The 18,430-nt window shown below is 44.2% G+C and overlaps 1 protein-coding gene across 1 annotated transcript in view; it reads left to right on the top strand.

The window, feature by feature from the left end:
- Positions 1–18,430, top strand: part of ppp1r37 (protein phosphatase 1, regulatory subunit 37) — a 46,989-nt gene that overhangs the window by 13,324 nt on the left and 15,235 nt on the right. Inside the window, exons 2-4 of the mRNA XM_084064102.1 lie at positions 6,844–6,941; positions 14,239–14,284; positions 14,557–14,657. Of these exons, the coding sequence (XP_083920228.1) occupies positions 6,844–6,941; positions 14,239–14,284; positions 14,557–14,657 (245 nt within the window). The remainder of the gene's footprint in view (positions 1–6,843; positions 6,942–14,238; positions 14,285–14,556; positions 14,658–18,430) is intronic.

Genomic DNA, 18,430 nt, shown 5'->3' on the forward strand with positions numbered 1-18,430 from the left:
CACTAATTTATGCCTAATTTATACTCCACCACACAACTGGCTTGCTGACAAGAACTGATCTTGTCCGCTAGCAACATTGTGTGATGGATTATAATTTGAGTTTAAGTTTCCTACCAGTACTTTTGCATTTTCCTTGACTCACTCTCCTATTTACTGATCAGGTAAGTGCTTGCTAAATGGCAAGATTACCTGACATGGATCTCTGCCAGCCAGACTTACTGTACTGGTTATCCTCATCACCTGCTGTTAAATGTGTGACGGCAAGTGTGCAAGAGTACAGTACAATCTGAGTAAAATCTACAGTGGTAATTTAACCGCTTGAACTCTAAATACTTTGTCATACAATAGATAGTGAAAATAGCTGATCTACAAGCTTGTAGATGTGCTAATTTCACTATTTTTTTTTAAAATAAAGTGGTCATAAAATGGATCGTCCCGATTCTGTGTAGGTTGCCAATTTCTGTGCGGCCCACAAGGGTCCATTTGGGTCAATGTTTCACACTTTATTGTGTGGGAAAACAAAGAGATTTGGTGTTAGGGTTGTTTTTGGCACACGATCAAACTCGTATGGCTTTAATACAAATCCATTTGTTTTTTTTTTGTTATTTCTGCCTTTTTATATGCTTTACCCTTAAGTTGCGTGGTGGTACCTGTTAAGGGGGTCTCATCTGATCACCTTGGTATATCAAAAAGAGCTGGTTGCCCACCCCTGTGCTACAGTAACTAGTATAGCTATAAACATCAAACTAAGTCATAGAATTCCTGTCAGGTCCAGTGGAGATATTACCACAATTTTCTTTCTTTTTTTCCACTCTCTTTTTTTTGTGGTCGATTAGAGCAGGTAATCCAATGGTTATTTTCAAATATTCTCTTTCTTTTCCCTTTCCATAAACAGTCAATGGAATGTTGTCACTGACACAGTTGGTGCCTGTTGACGTTCCATTCAGTTATTGTCTATTAAAAGCTATAGCTGATCTGATCCATCCAACTATACATTTGGTGCGCGCATCACAGAGAATCTGAACATCAGGGGTCTTGCTCCATCTTGTTGTTTGCCATTATTTGAAGCATTTACTTCACTTAAAACCTAAATGCTTGTTTACTTCACTACCAGCAGGATAATGACCAAACAGCCCTTGCCTCTTGCTCATTCATAGCCATTAGTAATTAATTTGCCTCTATTGATCGGAGGCAGCAAGCTCAAGGCTCTAGCAGCCTGCTACTTACTGAGCTCTGGAGCTATGCTATGACTGCAGGGCTCGTTTAAGCTTTTGTGTTCGTGAGCTCTTCCACTACAAGGACGGCTAACGGCAATGATAAGGGGACAAGGGGGGTGCAGCTGTCATGCATGTCATTTCATATATCCACTGAATGAGTCTAGACCAGGGTTCTTCAACAGGCGGTCCTCAGAAATACTGCAAGGGGCTGCCAAATCTTTGTGTGATAGGGACTTTATTTTTTTACTTCAACCACTTGAACCCTCACATCCCTGTTGTGGGGGGAACATTAGCCGAAAATAGCAGATCTATAAGCTCACACACGGTGTGAGCTTGTAGATAGGCTATTTTCGACGAAGAGGTTTGGTGTACAGGGGGAAAAAAGAGCAGAACTAGTACAGAGCCAAAGGTCAAGTTTACAAAGTATTGAGGGTTTAAGTGGTTAAATGTCTGAAAACTCACATTTAACATGAGCCCAGTATGTAGTGGGGGGGGGGGTCCCTGCTTTATCTCTCTCTCGCCTAAGGGGTCCTTTCCTTGGTCTGAAAAGCGTTGAAGACCCCTGGTCTAGACAAAGAAACAACAACACACTCCTCTTCTGTCCACCGCCTCATCAGCATCACTATAAATAATGTGTTGTCACACTATGGGTTGGTTTAATTTAGGATGGATCAGCTGAGCACACCAAATAGGCTCTATGCACAGCAGCCATATTATCACTTCCTTCACATGTGTTACCAATGATACTAATGAAGGCTCTGTTCCGTCTAGCACAGTGGTTTCCACGACCCCCATAACTCTGACAGTACGTTTTAACAGCGGGCGACTCTCGGGCGATCGCCGGGCGACATCGTCCAAAAGATAAAGAAAATCCATCTTTTCATCGCCCCCCCGCCCACTTCGCCCTATCGCCAGTAGTTGCCGGCTCTCATAGACATATAATGCACTTCCGGAAAATACTATCCTGATCGCCCGCTGTTAAAACGCACCGTGAGAGTGTACAAATGGAACCAAATGGACCCGTAAGGGTCCATTTGGTTCCATTTGTACACTCTCAGAGTTACACACCTGTAAGGGGCCATTTGGAAGCCCATGAGGGTCCCTGGACCCCAGCTGTAGACCCACTGGTGTAACAGAGTGTTTCCAGTGAGCCAACATGCACAATATCAGCACCCTGACTCTGTTTGACCAGAATGGAACAGAGCCTTCATTAGTATCATTGGTAACACCTGTGAATGTCTTCATAATATGGCTGCTGTGAATAGAGCCTATTACAAAGTCCTTCAATCAGAATCATTCATTCATTCAAGATTGACTTGTTCTCGAAATGACATCACTATGTTACTAACATACAGTGATTCTGACTGAAGGACTTTGTCATTTGGTGCACTGATCCATGTTAGTCAGACTTGTCATTACATAGCCGTCCAATCAAGATTGTGTTGCAAAGCTGTCCAGTCTGGATCAACGTTACAAACCCATCCACCCATCCATTGAGACTAGAACAACGCTGTCCAATCGTAATCATGTTACAAAGCTGTCCAATCAGAATCTGCAAATTAGGTTTAAAATAACTTATGCTAGATTCTGTTATTTATATATATATATATAATATATATTTTGAACTTTTGAAGGATATGAAACATTACTGACCCATGTACTGTATAAAGACCGTTTTGGTCACAAATGCGCCTGAACGTAAGCATTTAAGTTCAGAAACGATCTGAGCTGCGATCCGCTACACAGACCCTTCTCTCACTGTGAAAGAGAAGGAGGCAGACGTGTGTGTGTGTGTCTGTGTGTGTCGGAGCTAAACAGAGATCAAGTTATAGGAACAGACAGCTGGTGGTACATTTCGGCAAATGAGTGTTGAAACTGTTGTAAATATTCAGAATCAATGTGTAGCCTAGACAATGTGTAGAACACAAAAAAAACCTGATCAATGTGCTCATTAGAAGTGAGAAGGCTTTACGCGAATGCCTAATGTAATGACAAATACCATGTTATATTTTACATTGCAATTATATCATAACTTAGACATTCTAATTATATTATCCAATAGGCTATGAAGGTGAACAAAAAAATAAAACCGATGACGATGTGATTGGCCGGAATCAGTGTCTGTAGACTAGGGTTCTCATCTGGACATGTTTGATACCTCAGTCTCTTTGAAGAGATGGATGGATGAGGGACAGACAGTCAGAACACTGCATTTAAATTCCTGGCTCCAGTATATTACTAAAGTCCCAGTGGTGGGCTGGTGGCCTACAACAGTATGCATTTTTCAGACTTTTAGAATTTTATGTTATTTGTAAACCGCACTGCTATAATATTGTTTTTATTAATTAAAAAGAGAGGGACATATTGGTGCTCCGTAAATTTTGGTGGGTGCTCCTAAATGTTTTCTGGTGCTCCTTAATTTTTAAATTGGTAGCACCAGTGCTAGCAAGTAAAACAAGTTAATTTCGAGCCCTGAGACTGCACATTTGTTAATGAACTGGATAAACAGTGAATCTAAACTAATTCAGAGTGCCGATATTCTGACGAACCCCAGTGTGTCCTTCAATAAAACAATAATCAAACTGGCACCACACCCTGATGTATCAGCTAGGTAGGTATCTTTACAGCTTTCTTGAGTTTGTCTGTGTATGAATGAACACGCAAAGTGTGTGTGTGTGTGTGTGTGTGTGTGTGTGTGTGTGAGAAAGAGACGGAGACTGGCTACGGAGGATTATTCCAGCAATCATCAGGGGTTTGCTCTACCAGTTAATTGTCTAGTGTTTTAGGAATCTTTATATTTTCTCTCTCTCGCTCTTTCTCCTGACAAAGTAGTTTGTGCACACACACACACACACACACACACACACACACACACACACACACACACACACACACATCCAGCAGTGCTGTATGGAGTGCAATAAAACCAGGAGTGATTAGAGAGCAGTCAGCAGCTGTAGCTCAGGTCTTTACGATCCTGCAGGGCTCACATCTCCTGACTGCTGTTTAACACCTACTGTAGCTCTGCCAAGCCAGTACAGGGTACACGGTGTACCAATGGTTCTCAACAGCTCTCTCTTTATCTCTTTCTCTCTATCCTAGTTTATTATCACTAAGGTGTGCAAGTTGAGCCGTTCTGTCTCTCCTACCCAGCTGTCTTTGTTGCTGAGCACGTAGAAGGGATATATTATTATTCATTAAATCAGATGGGTTCATGTTTTTCCATCTCTATCGCTTTCCTTCTTGTGAGACACACACACACACACACACACACACACACACACACACACACACACACACACACACACACACACACACACCCCTTCTCTGTATGTTGAGTGTAATGTTTTTAAATTCTCCACAGCCCCGCTTTGGGCTATTAGTTTTCCAAGGACATTGTGTTCGCGGGAACAGGCTTGCTACCGCAGCAAAATCACATGCCATGTATGCACACGTACACGGTGATCGCACAGGCGTGGACCGTGGGCACTAAACACACACAAAGCTTCTAAAACACTGGTTTACAAGGTTAACGCACCCAGGTACAGTGTTGACAGGAGCAGACGTGTACCTGGTACAGGGAGAATTGAGCCACTGAACCCCCCCCCATCCCGAACAGTAACGAGTATTGCCTCAAGAGATTTGGAGGTCTTCCCAAACAAATCAAAGGTTGTCTTGTGAGCAAACATTAAAGATGATGACAGTCAGTCCTTGAACCCGTTACTGAGTGAATTGAGGGCAATTAATTGAGGGCTCGATGCTGGAAGGCCTTGAGACCTCAATCACAGACAGGATTATTGAGCTGCATTCAGTGTATGTTTTTGGGCGGTGCAACCGCCCCTGTATGTGAGGTTTGGACATCGACCCAATTGCACCCCCCCAACCCTGCGCTGTGATTGGCCACCAGTGTACCCCCCTAACCCTGCACCGTGATTGGCCACCATGACTCTATTCAGGACTGTGATTGGCTAGAAACACATGACACATGTGCATATCCCTATAAATAGGACTATGCACAAAAAGTAAGTGAATCACTTCCATCACTGTGATGACCACTGAGTCTGTGACCACACCGCCCACTTCACACTGGGTGTGATTTTTTTCTGATCATGGATGTTTTGGTGTCGAAGACGGTTGAGGGAAGGGAAAACATTTACACTCAATGATTAGATGACTACTTTCAGTTTCTACCTTTTTCCACATCTCTTGAGACATTAAGTTTGTGTGTGTGTGTGTGTGTGTGTGTGTGTGGACTTGCCTGTGTCTCAGTGTCAGAGCCTGTGTGTCATGATGATGCCGCTGCACTTATAACTGTGTCCACCTGAACGCTCCAGTAATATGACCATTGGACCTTAGCCAGTGACACCCACAGAGGAGGGAGTCATCTTGGCCAGTAGTTTGGAGGGTTCACTCGCTGGTTGTGTAGAGCTCAGGGGTTTCGGTCTGAAAACAGGTAAACAATTGATCTGGGAGTCTTGCCTGAGAACTAGTCTTGCCGGAGAACTAGTCTCACATAATCTCATATTTCACGGCTCTGCCTACTCCCCCCCCCCCCCCCCCCCCCCCCCCCGAGTTCCCTTGTGTGTGTGTGTGTGTGTGTGTGTGTGCTCCAGCCATGGGATATCCCATGATGACACATGACTAGGGATCACAATATTATTTGGTGAAGAGGTTGAGTCAAGAAAACCGCTTTTAGGTTTCCTTGAACTCATGTGTGTCATGAGGTTCAATGCTGACTTGAAGCTTGTTGAGTGCACGATACTGCTGCTGAATGAGGTCGCTGCCCTTGTTTCTAATCTGTTTAACGACACCGGGCAGACAGACAGACAGACAGACAGACAGACCTTTTGGGCCTTTGACAGAGGTGAAAGGATGAATGGATGGATAGAGGAGGGAGGGGAAGAGAGATGGAGAGAAATGAAAAGGGACAAATTGTCACCTTGTGTCTATATCAGCAGTAAAAGTGCTGAGGGCAGCACAAAGACAAATCCCCTTATGCTTGTCGTATAGTAGTGTGTGTGTGTGTGTGTGTGTGTGTGTGTGTGTGTGTGTGTGTGTGTGTGTGTGTGTGTGTGTGTGTGTGTGTGTGTGTGTGTGTGTGTGTGTGTGTGTGTGTGTGTGTGTGTGTGTGTGTGTGTGTGTGTGTGTGTGTGTGTGTGTGTGTGTGCGTGCTACACATACCCAAACACACAACATAGTATCTTGGGGATGTGGCTCACTGCAACTGATGCCTGCTATGGACACAATTCTCTCTCTCTCGCTCTTTCTCGCTCTTTCTCGCTCTCTCTCATATCTAGGGACTTGCTTTTTCTTGTCTCTGCAGCCCTATGCCTCCTTCAGACATTCTGTTGAAACTTGGAATAATGGGTATAAATGTATTGTAGTCATGTGGCTGGAGTTAGTGCTGCAATAGTCTGGAGTGGCAGCAGTGGGTCTCGCACACACACACACACACTGAGAACAATACTTTCTTTTTAGGCAACTCAAGTAGAGCTGCCTTTGGAGGGGCTACAGTTTCTGTTTTGATTAAAGAGTGCAGTGTAGACACACGTGTGAATTATGTGAATGAGATAGAGACTGGTGTTGAGTCGAGAGCAATTCTAACCTGTTTGTCTGTGTTTTTCAGCCCAGAATGTGACCGTTGAGGAGATTGTGTCTGCCTACAGACAGGCCTGCCAGAAGCTTAACTGTAAACCCATCGCCAAAGTGCTCAAACAAATACAGGTATGGCCCAACTACACACACACACACACACACACACACACACACACACACACACTCACACTCACACACACACACCACTCTCTCTCTCTCTCTCTCTCAGTTAAACTTTGAGCCTAGAGTACAACTTGCACTTCTCAACCTGGTACGTGTAAAACCAAGTGAAAACCTAGTGATGATACTGGCACAAATCGATATCAGTGTTGGTTTTACAGGAATACCTTGAGATTGGAACAGTTCCAACAGCCTGGATCCTTCTACCCTGACATTATTTGAGTTTAAGTGTTATGTGACATTTCATTTAGCACAACTGTATGTACGACTTTATGAGAACGCCAGCTTTGGGAAATGAAAGTCTTAGTTTTGGTTTGAACTGATGTCATTTGCCCTACTCAGGTAAAATGTCACAATCCACGGGCAATCCTTCTGAACTCGCAATTTACAATGTGTAGCATTGTACCAAGTAGGCCTACAGGGTTTATTTTGTCAGCTAGGGCTGTTTCTGACTTCCAGCAGGCCTATTAGTCATTGTTTCCTGTAATGTTTTATTTTTTTGGTGTAACATTTTTGTGAAGGGTGAGGGGACTCCTCTCATATGAATTTATTTCCTTTATTAATATCACCTCAAAATTCTGCTTTAGGTCAACCCGATAGAGGTGAGGATTGACAAGATAATAATGACAATTGATATACAGTATTTCTTCTTTATAGTTGTCCCGTAATTAGTTACAGTCAGCTAGATGATGATGGAAGCCTGATGCCAGATGAAAGTTTAACCTTTAAAGCTAGGACAGAGAAGTTACTGTCATGGTAACTGTGTGTGTGTGTGGCTGAGTGAGAGTGTGTGTGTCTGAGTGAGTGTGCTGTAAACTGGGTCAACTATAGGCTGATTGTTGATTGAGGTTGTGTGGCTTGTAGGCCAAGTGGCCACAGCCTCCTGCACCATACCCTTAAAATGTGCCTCACTGCTGTGTTAATGGAAAATTTGGCATATTCATTCCACCCCTCACCAAACAAGCATGCAACCTTGTTTACATGCAGTTGGTGAAAATAAAACACCTACAAGTCTCTACTCAGACCAGGGGTGCACATAACTGGTGCGCAGGTGCGCATGCGCACCCAAAATAAATAATGCGCACCACATCAGACGACGCGAGGCGCTTTTGCGTACCAACAGCTGGGACAGGAATTTCCAAGCTTTTATTTTTTAGCAAAACTAAAAAATAAAAGCCTGGAGATCGAGGCTAGGAATTTACTTCCTGAAGCCACACTGACACACTCTCGCTAAATCACGCGTCGGCCCCATGTACAGCCATTAGGCGCAGGGGAAGGGGACGCATGCTGCACGTGCTTGTGTGATTGTTGCTTCGCGTCGCCTCGCATCGCCTCGCTGCGTGCATGCAGCCAGCAGCGGCTGTTAGAGGCACTCTTCACCGATGATGAACGCACCATAACGGTGCAAAATATGCCGTGAACGGCCAAATCTGGCGGATAAAAGCAGTGCAGCACAGGGCACCAACCTTGGGGGCTTCTCCTAACGGCGTGTGAGAAAAAAAAAAGGCGAAAAAAAGGTAGGGCTGATAAGTGCAGCCCTACCAAACCAAATGGCAGAGATGCTAATCTGGCACACACACACACACACACACACACACACACACACACACACACACACACACACACACACTCATGCAAAATGAGGGCTTACCAGCTCTGTGGCTGTGGAGGGAAGCATGTTTCCCGATTTTTCCTGAGTTGAAGCAGGCTGCAATTTGAGCAACTCTCAGCCATCCTGCTGAACACTAACTCAGACAACAACTGTTTCTGCTCTCAACAATCTAAACAAAGGTCATGTGGTGCTTTGAGGAAGCGCTGTTATGAGTCGATAACTCTGTTTCCCTTTGTGTTTGTCACAGAGAGGATGATTCCAGATTCAGTATTTGTATTTGTTGCATCCCATATGCAGGTATGCAAGAGTAACGTTATTGGGTTTCAGCTCCTCATCATTGCAGCAACAAGCAAAAGAGAAAAGAAAAAGTCACCAGTCCTGAGTCACACACCCAGTGAGAGTGACAGGCCACTGGGTACAGACAGCAAACTGCCTTTGCAACAGAGACAAATTATGTATTATTGTTGTTCTGTCCAACTCATTTGTAACCCCCCCCACACACACACACACACACACACACACACACACACACACACACACACACACACACACACACACACACACACACACACACACACACACACACACACACACACACACAATCTTTGCCTTTCACTGGGGTCTCTACAACAGAGCTTTTGGCCATACAAAGTTGCATGCATGTTTCCGAGGCTCGACGCAAGAGGCGAGCCTCCAGCGGCATCACGCTTGCTGACGCATGTTGACAATCACCTCACCCACGTTCTCTCCACCCCACGCCCTGGATCAGCAGGCTGAAAGGAGTCCCTGTAACATCACAGCCACTTGTGGAAAGACACATGCATGTGCTAAACTGCTGCTGTGGATGGGCCTCATTGAGAGCTACAGACTAGGTGTATTTTCAGGGATACACCATATCGTTTCTGTCGGGCAGAAACCTTTTATCTCCATACTCTTTACTTTTTGTGCTTTATGTAAATGAATGCCCTACTTGCCCTACCAAAGTAGCAGATCTGCAAGCACGAAGCGCGGCACGAAGCGACACATTTTGAGCTTGTAGATCTGCTACTTTTGAATTTGAATTCTGAAAAGTAACACTTTTGGACATGTGAGGTTTCCACCCGACAGACGATATATTGGTCAGCTACTCAGCTTATGGGTATTCAGTCTATTCACCAACAATTGCTTTAAAATGTTCGGTTCAAATCAGTGATGCCCGATGTAGTAGTTCCAATATAATAATGTTGATGATGGTGACACGTTTGAAATTTTTTACATGTTTTATACATTTAAATTGAAGTCATGTATGCTCTTTGCCTTCAGTGAATGTAGACATTTGGAAAATCCAAAAAATGTTTCTCTATCTCTTTTCACAGCTTTCACTTCCTGTCTCTTTGCACACCCTCAGGCTGCTATCACTCCTGTCCCTCCTGTCTGTCTGTCTGTCTGTCTGTCTGTCTGTCTGTCTGTCTGTCTGTCTGTCTGTCTGTCTGTCTGTCTGTCTGTCTGTCTCTCTCTCGGACACTCTCCCCCCCCTCTTTCCCCCTCTGTCTCTCTCTCTATCTCTGTCTTTTCGTCAAAATCGTTTCTGTCTCTTCATGTTGTAACATACACCGTTAAGCCTTTATCACACAATCTTTCCCCACTCTCTATCTCTCTCTATCCTGCAGTCAGTCGTCCACTACACACTATGGCCCCCTGTCATTTCTGCTTAGTCATCCTTGGAATAAACTGGATATATAAACATGGGAGTCTAACCGAATGGCGGGCCAAAGAGAGGGAGAGAGTAGGAGGAGGGGGGAGGGAAGAATTTAGCCAGTTACAGTTTTTTTTTCTCCCTCTGTCCTATAAATGCTTTCTTTATTTACCGTACACGTGGCAAGCAGCCAGGGCGGTGGGGGTGGGGAGGCTAACAGCTAATGTACTGTACATTTGAAGGGAAGTTGTTTGTACGAGTGTGTGTTTAGCAGCTGTGTGTTGAATGCACGCTCCTCAGTAGCACCTTTCCACAGCGCCTTGGGACCTGGACACTTGGCAGCTTTGTGTCACATTGCTGCCGCTGCAGGTCCCTAAAGCCTCATTTTATACTTTGTTAGGACTACCGCATCAATGGCCTGAAATGGTTTTCAACACAGCACCAACTGAAAATCAGTCATCACGGCTGGAGACACTGTCGTTACGATAAATTGATGAATTAGGCGTTAAGTGGGCTTTGAGGACAGTTGGTTTTGCTGTTACACAATTGCTAACACAGCTCATACATGCAGCACAGACTATTTTCAGAATGTACAGTACAGAAATACAGTGTTGCTTTAGAGTGACTACATGGTATCTGTAGTCAGCATGCCAGTAATGTAAAAGCCTCGCAAGTGATGCTACATAACTGTATTCAGACTTCCACACACACACATATCCATCCACCTGCTATACTGACAAGCACTTCTATTGTAAGTAACATGAAAGCCAGTGTGCTGAGCACAGGCATATCATGTTCCTCATTCATAAACAACCGTCACACACACAAGCCCATAGATGCAAACAAAGGCTTGGTAGCGAAGGAAGCGATTTCAAGGACAAACGATCTTGGAAGGCTGTTCAGGAGCAAGTAGTCCAATAAGATCGGGTAGCTTTTCTGTTCAGGAGGTAGTTTTCTGTTCCTCTTACACCCTCACCCAAACCACATGCCTGTAACGCAGAGTCCACCCTCACCCAAACCACATGCCTGTAACGCAGGGTCCACCCTCACCCAAACCACATGCCTGTAACGCAGGGTCCACCCTCACCCAAACCACATGCCTGTAACGCAGGGTCCACCCTCACCCAAACCACATGCCTGTAACGCAGGGTCCACCCTCACCCAAACCACATGCCTGTAACGCAGGGTCCACCCTCACCCAAACCACATGCCTGTAACGCAGAGTCCACCCTCACCCAAACCACATGCCTGTAACGCAGGTTCCACCCTCACCCAAACCACATGCCTGTAACGCAGGGTCCACCCTCACCCAAACCACATGCGTGTAACGCAGGGTCCACCCTCACCCAAACCACATGCCCCTGATGCAGTGGTTCCTAACATAGATATAGAAACCTAGATACCTCATTGGCCCAAAGTGACTACTGGTAAATCACAGCGCTCACAGGGCATTGACTACTGGCCAATCACAGTGCGTCTTTTCCGGGACTTGTCAGTGCAATGGTTCTCAACCAGTGGTCCGGGGACCACCAGTGGTCCTTGAGGGGGTTCCAGGTGGTCCCCAGCTAAATGATGGAGAGTTGATAACCAAATGGACCCTTATAGATCTTTAAATCTTGAGTATAACATTTCACACTGTCAATCAATCAATCAATCAAATTGTTAAACATCTCATCAAACGCTGTTCCGTGGCTCAAATGGCGGATAAATAATGGACCTTGATATGAAAAAGGTTGAAAACCACTGTATCTAATGCATTTATGTCCATTGAAGCAGACGGTCTCTCCACAATTAAAATCATCACAACTCCCTGAATTTTCAACCTATTTTCAAGCGGTTAAGTTTGTCACAAATGCGAGACATGGAGTTATGGATGGATCCAGTAGGCGTAGGCCTATGTATGGTTACATCTAAATTGCATATTTTCATACCAAAATACTTTCAAGTAACAGTAATAGTCACAAAATATTTTTGTCTCCATTCACTGACAGACTACATGAAATATGCTACTATATGTCTACCGTTATATGTCTATGGTTCCTAACCTGAAGTCCAGGGCAACCTCGGGGTTGCCAAAGATCAGGCCTTGTCTGTTTGGAGTTAGTCCAAAATTGTTGCACAAAATCACAACTTGTTTTCATCCACTTTCAACCTGGCATCCCTATTTTGGGCAGTCATTAATTATATTGTCAAAAAAGGAAATTATCGAAATTATTCAAAAAGTTGTAAAAATGGAAAACATAATCATAATGCGCCATGATGCGACGCGTTGTGAGCTTGCAGATCTGATATTTTCGGCAATCATCGTACGAGAAATAGTGTGTCCATGCCTGCGTGCTTGCATGGACCACAATGGAAACTGAAACTGATGATTTTATGAAATTAATAAATGGGAATTTTAAGAGTTGTAAAGACCAAAATCTTTGCAGTTCCTCCCTACTATTATCTCTGAAATTATCAATGAGCTAGTTATTGTTATCATGTAATCCCAAAGTTCGGCCACACAGCTCAAGCTATGACTTCATTAGTTATACTTTTTTGTTTGTTTGTTTTTTGGCAACAAACACCTGTTTCTTCTGGTGCCTGGCAACAAAATTGAATGCCGTGTAATGGCAACTGTCAAAAGCCATGCAGGCGGTCATGAACCCTAGTGTTCTATCCAGCTAGATTCACCCTGCTGGGCTCAAACATAGATAAATGTGAGTGGAGGTCATCGAGTGCACGGTGAAAGGGCTGGGCAGTGCACTGGAGAGGGATTTGCTGGTGCATATTTTGGAGTGGCAGCATTGTGTGTGTGTGTGTGTGTGTTTCTATGCAGGAATAGGACAGAATACCCCTCCCTCCGATTTTAACTAGCGGTGCACTGGTGTCAGGCTACAATACAAGAAGGAAGATTTTCACACTGTGGAATGAACACACACACACACACACACACACACACACACACACACACACACACACACACACACACACACACACACACACACACACACACACACACACACACACACACACACACACACACACACACACACACACACACACACACACACACAGAGAGAGAGAGAGCGGTGAGTGGACTATCCGGTGCATTTTTTATGGCACAATTCTGCCGTTGATATCTAAACTGCCATCCTTGCCTCACTCACTGTCCACTACAGTAGGTTTCAAAATGGCTGCAGCAGTACTTCACCCCAGAAGACCTCACCATTAATACAGTACCAGATGTGCACAGTAACATCCTCAGTGTTTTGATTCTAAGAGGATGGACCCCAATAGGCTGTAAAACAAAATGTATGCTCAGTCACACCGACGGTGTAGCGCGCAAAAAATAACAATGTACAAGCTCACAAGGTGACGCAAGCTTCCACATCGGGGATATAAATCAGGCTTTATGGGCCTTTACACTATTTTTTTTATATGAACATTTTTAATTTTGTACAATATAAATTATACCATTGAGATGGTTGTATTTTGTCTACCTGCTCTTCTATAGACTTATTGTTTTCTTGACTTTTATGCAATGTAGCACTTTGAGATTTGTGTCAAATATAAAGTGCGTTACAAATAAAATGTATTATTATTATTATTACTTTTAAAGAGAATTCCCTGAGCAAGCAGGCAGGCTCTATTAACTCAATGGTAAAAATGTCACTTGCGCAGGAAACCGTGTTCGAGTTCAGTGTAGAAGAGGAAAGCTTTAAATGAACACTGAGGATTTATTTTAATTTGTACCAGGGCAGAGAGAGAGACACACACACTAAGAATTCTTCAAACAGCATATTACAGTGCCATAGTGGTATATTTTTTTCTGCTGTTTAGTCTCGGTGCTGACCAATTCAGTCTCGTGGTGCTCCTAGACTGAACTGGTCTGGTGGAATCCCTGTTGTACATGTGACACTGATAAACCTTTTTTTTCTATCTGCCTCACTCTGTCTGTTGTCTCTTTATTTCCTTAGGAACTGAAGGACCTGACCCAGCGAAACGAATGCCTCGATCTCAAAGGTACAAACACGCATGAAACGTGACTCCCATGATACGAATATATGACTTTGTTTATAATCAACAGGCTTTTCACCAGGAACATCATCAACAAGTGGGGCAGTACTAGGCTCACAATGTAACATTATGAATGCAAAATGCTTCTGCTCCCAAAAAAACTATACATTTTATAAAATAAATACTTTTATCTCCTGTCTATTTTGCTCTGTCTCTTTCTAAAATCTCTCCTCTGTCACTCTGTTCCTGCTGAATTGTGTGTGTGCGTGCATTTCTAGGTGAGAAGCTGGACTATAAGGCATGTGAGTCCCTGGAGGAGGTTCTGAAGAGGGTCCAGTTTAAAGTGGTTGACCTGGAGCAGACAAACCTGGATGAAGATGTAAGTCCATTGGATCTCTTTCTCTGGCTCTTTTTCTCTTTCTGACTGTTCCTCCCTTGTTTTCTGTTCCCCTCTCTTTGCTATACTGCACTGACAGGATATGGAGTGTTTCCCATGGTTTGACTGATAACTGCAGATGTCTGCGCGTGTGTAAACACCATTAGAGAGTTTTGGGTCTCGTAGACACGCACAGATGGAGACAGCATTGCCCCAGTAGAGTGCTGGGACACTGGGCCTGACTACTTCCTGTCACGCAGCGTTCCTAATGCACAAAGACTCAGCCTTGAGGCTGTGCCTCTCACACATAAAGGATATAAAACCAAACTCTGTTTGCGTGCGCGACTCTGTCAGTTGCTATTCGTACAAACACACTAGGGCATTATCCCATCGAAGACCACATTGGAAACAAGTTTTGAACACTTCAATGCGTTATCATCTGGGCTGAATGTAGATTCACAACTCTGTCTCTAAGCACTATGCTCAACTAGAGACTGGGGAAACTTGGAGGAAATAATTGCAGAGTTAAAAGAAATTGCAATTGCATTGATGTCCATAGCAGTAGGCATAGGTTTGTTAGCGACCGTCCTTGCTGCTGTTCTAGTAACCTTGTATTAAGAAGTCCCCAGACATATTGGTAGGCAAATAAAATCAGTCATGCTGCCCTGTTGATCCATTAACACAGAGCAGCACCTGAAGCAGGCCCTGGGCTCATCCTGGGCTGGCCTTGAGCCAGCCCTGCATAAATCCTGGGTTGGCCTTACGTCATCTGGCATACGGAATGTATCTCATGAAACGTATTTGACGTCAACATTTCGCTGAGAAATATACAGAAGACTGTATTTTTTTGCCACTCTATATTATTTGTCTCCTCACGTCAGAAGAATGGGATTTAGGTTGAAAATCTGAAATTTCCCTTAAAGAATGTTGTTTGACTCCCGATCCCGGTGACTTTTGCAGCATGCCACCCTATCGTATCAATAAAGGGATAAAAGCCACAAAAAAAAGAAGAAAAACTAGAAAATGTGCTCCTCGGAGCAAAGGTCTCCGCCAGTACTGTTCTTGATTAATCCTGTCTTACCTCACTTCAAAAGATATAAATGATCTTTTGAAGTGACACTCTATTTCATCATGCGTCTCGCTAGCCAATCAAAGCACACCCTTTCAACATATTGTCACGTGTCACGTGAAGCTTGACCAATGTTAGCTTGGTGGACACACGGAAGGACGAGAACGAAAACATAGTCTCCTGGCGGAGACAAAAAGAATGATGTCAGAACGGTAAACGTGGGGAACATGGTAGTGTCAAGGGCATGGGAAAATGAAAGAAAACGTCTGCCAAGCCTGGCTGGCTTGTTGTCACTGTTCTGGCTGTGACTCATCTCCCCACGCTACAGCCAGACTGACACACACACACACACACACACACACACACACTTATGCACACTTACATTTCCCAATACACAACCATGCGCTCACGGTGAGGGGCGTTTAAGAGAGAGAGAGCCACAGCCCGTCCGTCTCTTTCCTGTCATCTCTTCTCGTTAGCCTCGGTGTTAATGAACGACGCGCTCCGCTCGGCTGCCCCCCCACACTCCATTTTCTTCGGCACTGTCACAAATTTGCAGCTACAGCTACAGCACAGCCATCCATCTTAGGCTTGTTGTTATTTTAGATATCGCTGAGTCACCGAGGAGGTAGGGACGGACCTATTCCACTGGAGAGCTGACGAGCCTATTACTCTTCATGCATGATAATGTATGTGAAATGATGCTTATACGAGCCGTTCGGATAAGCGGTTGTCCAGAACCGCCGATCCAACCAATATGCCCATATATGGGCATGCCAATATACTGACGGGCATAAAAGGGACACAGGTAGACAGACAGATACAGAGATCTCCATATATGGGCACAAAAGGGACACAGACAGATGTCCTTATGGAGTGCTGATTTCCTTTTCCAGCAGCACTTGCCACCTGCCCACAGTGCCAAAACTTCTAGTAACTAATTGTAACGTGTATATGAGGGTGTAAGTCTGTCAATATATTGGCCATATATATTAGCCTACTCACTTTTAATGTGTGCAACGACCATTTTGTGTTTCTCATTTCTCAATAGGCTACACTGCATATTTACAAATGAGTTTCAAAAGAAACTCATTTGCTGAAATATACCAGCCATGAGTGTTCCTGTGACTCGATCTCTGCCTCCGACAGAGAGACACACACACACACACACACACACACACACACACGTAGCCGCTAAAGGTCCGCCTTCTCTCACACTTCACAGACACCGTTTCTCTTTCTCTCCTTAGCGGCTCGGATCCTTTTTCAAAATACCTGAAATAAAGAACTTTATGACAGATTTCGCATAAATCGCTGAAATGTTGGAGCAGCAGCGCACAGTAGTGCTCAGCAACACTCCGCACAGTAGTGCTCAGCAACGCTCCGCACAGTAGTGCTCAGCAACGCTCCGCACAGTAGTGCTCAGCAACACTCCGCACAGTAGTGCTCAGCAACGCTCCGCACAGTAGTGCTCAGCAACGCTCCGCACAGTAGTGCTCAGCAACACTCCGCTCCTTTGTGTCAATGAGTAAACAATCTATTCTACACACTAACGCTATTAGCATCGCAGTGGCAGCTCAGCCTCAGAGGGGAATGGATGGCAATGACTGCTGGTTTTGGTTCACTCGGCGTGCCGTTTTGGTCGCACAGGTGCTCCCAATTATATTTTTAGGTTGCACAGATTATATTTCAGGCGCATTTGCGCCCAAAATGGTCACAATTTCGAGCCCTGATACATACATGCATACATGTCAGATGAACATGAAATGGTACAGTAGAACATAATACACGTAATTACATAGAACATCAATGTGTGAATGGGGGATTGCTGTCCATGTAATTGGTTCGTTGAGGAGGGAAATGCTGTATAGTATGAATGATGTACCGACTCAATCTGTGTTATGGAAGTGAGCTCTGCACCTGCTACTGAGCAGTAAGGTTCATATTGATTGTGTAGAGGTTGAGTGGAGTTACTGAGGATGGAGTGTGTTCTCTTTATGGACGGATGAGACGGTGCAAAGTGGTCTCCACTGATGTTGCTTGCTTGTTGTGGTGAGTGATGAGTTCCATCCAGTTAAACAGTAGGCCAGGATGTTCTCAGTGAAGAGTTGCATGAGGGTTTGCGTGCCGTGAGATAGTATTTGGTTTTTACGCATCCAGTATTTTTATACAATATTACTTTAAGTGTCATGTGTGCCATAGACTGGGGTCTAGACAAGAGAAGCTCTCTTTATTCAGTTAATCTCTTCATCTTTACCCGAAGGCCCTTCTTGCAATGTCCTAGCAGGACTCGCGTACCCTGAGGGAGCGTTGCCACAGCAACCTAAACTCCTCTCTCCAGTTATCACAACTGTCTCCCCTCATATCGTTTTCTCTCTTACAATTCTCAGAAAGACACTGCACTTTATGCTTTGGAAAATAAAGTCAGGTCATGTGTTAAAAAGCAGTAAACTCTACAGTGTTTCGTTTATGGCTGTCTCCTACCTCGTTTATTCATTCAGGGTTTCCGTGGAGCACGGACCCTTAAAAGTCTTACATTTATGCTTCAACGCTCTTAAAAATGCAACAGACAGGGAAAATAGGATTCTTTCCTATGTATGCTTTTTTGTTATTGATAAATTGGTCTTACAGTAAATACAATTCTGAGTGGTATTAAAATGTCTTAAATCTAACTTGCCTAAACCTGCAGAAACCCTGTTGTTTACTC

Source organism: Gymnoscopelus microlampas (assembly GCF_963454915.1).
Source record: "Gymnoscopelus microlampas genome assembly, chromosome: 8".
NCBI lineage: Eukaryota > Metazoa > Chordata > Actinopteri > Myctophiformes > Myctophidae > Gymnoscopelus > Gymnoscopelus microlampas.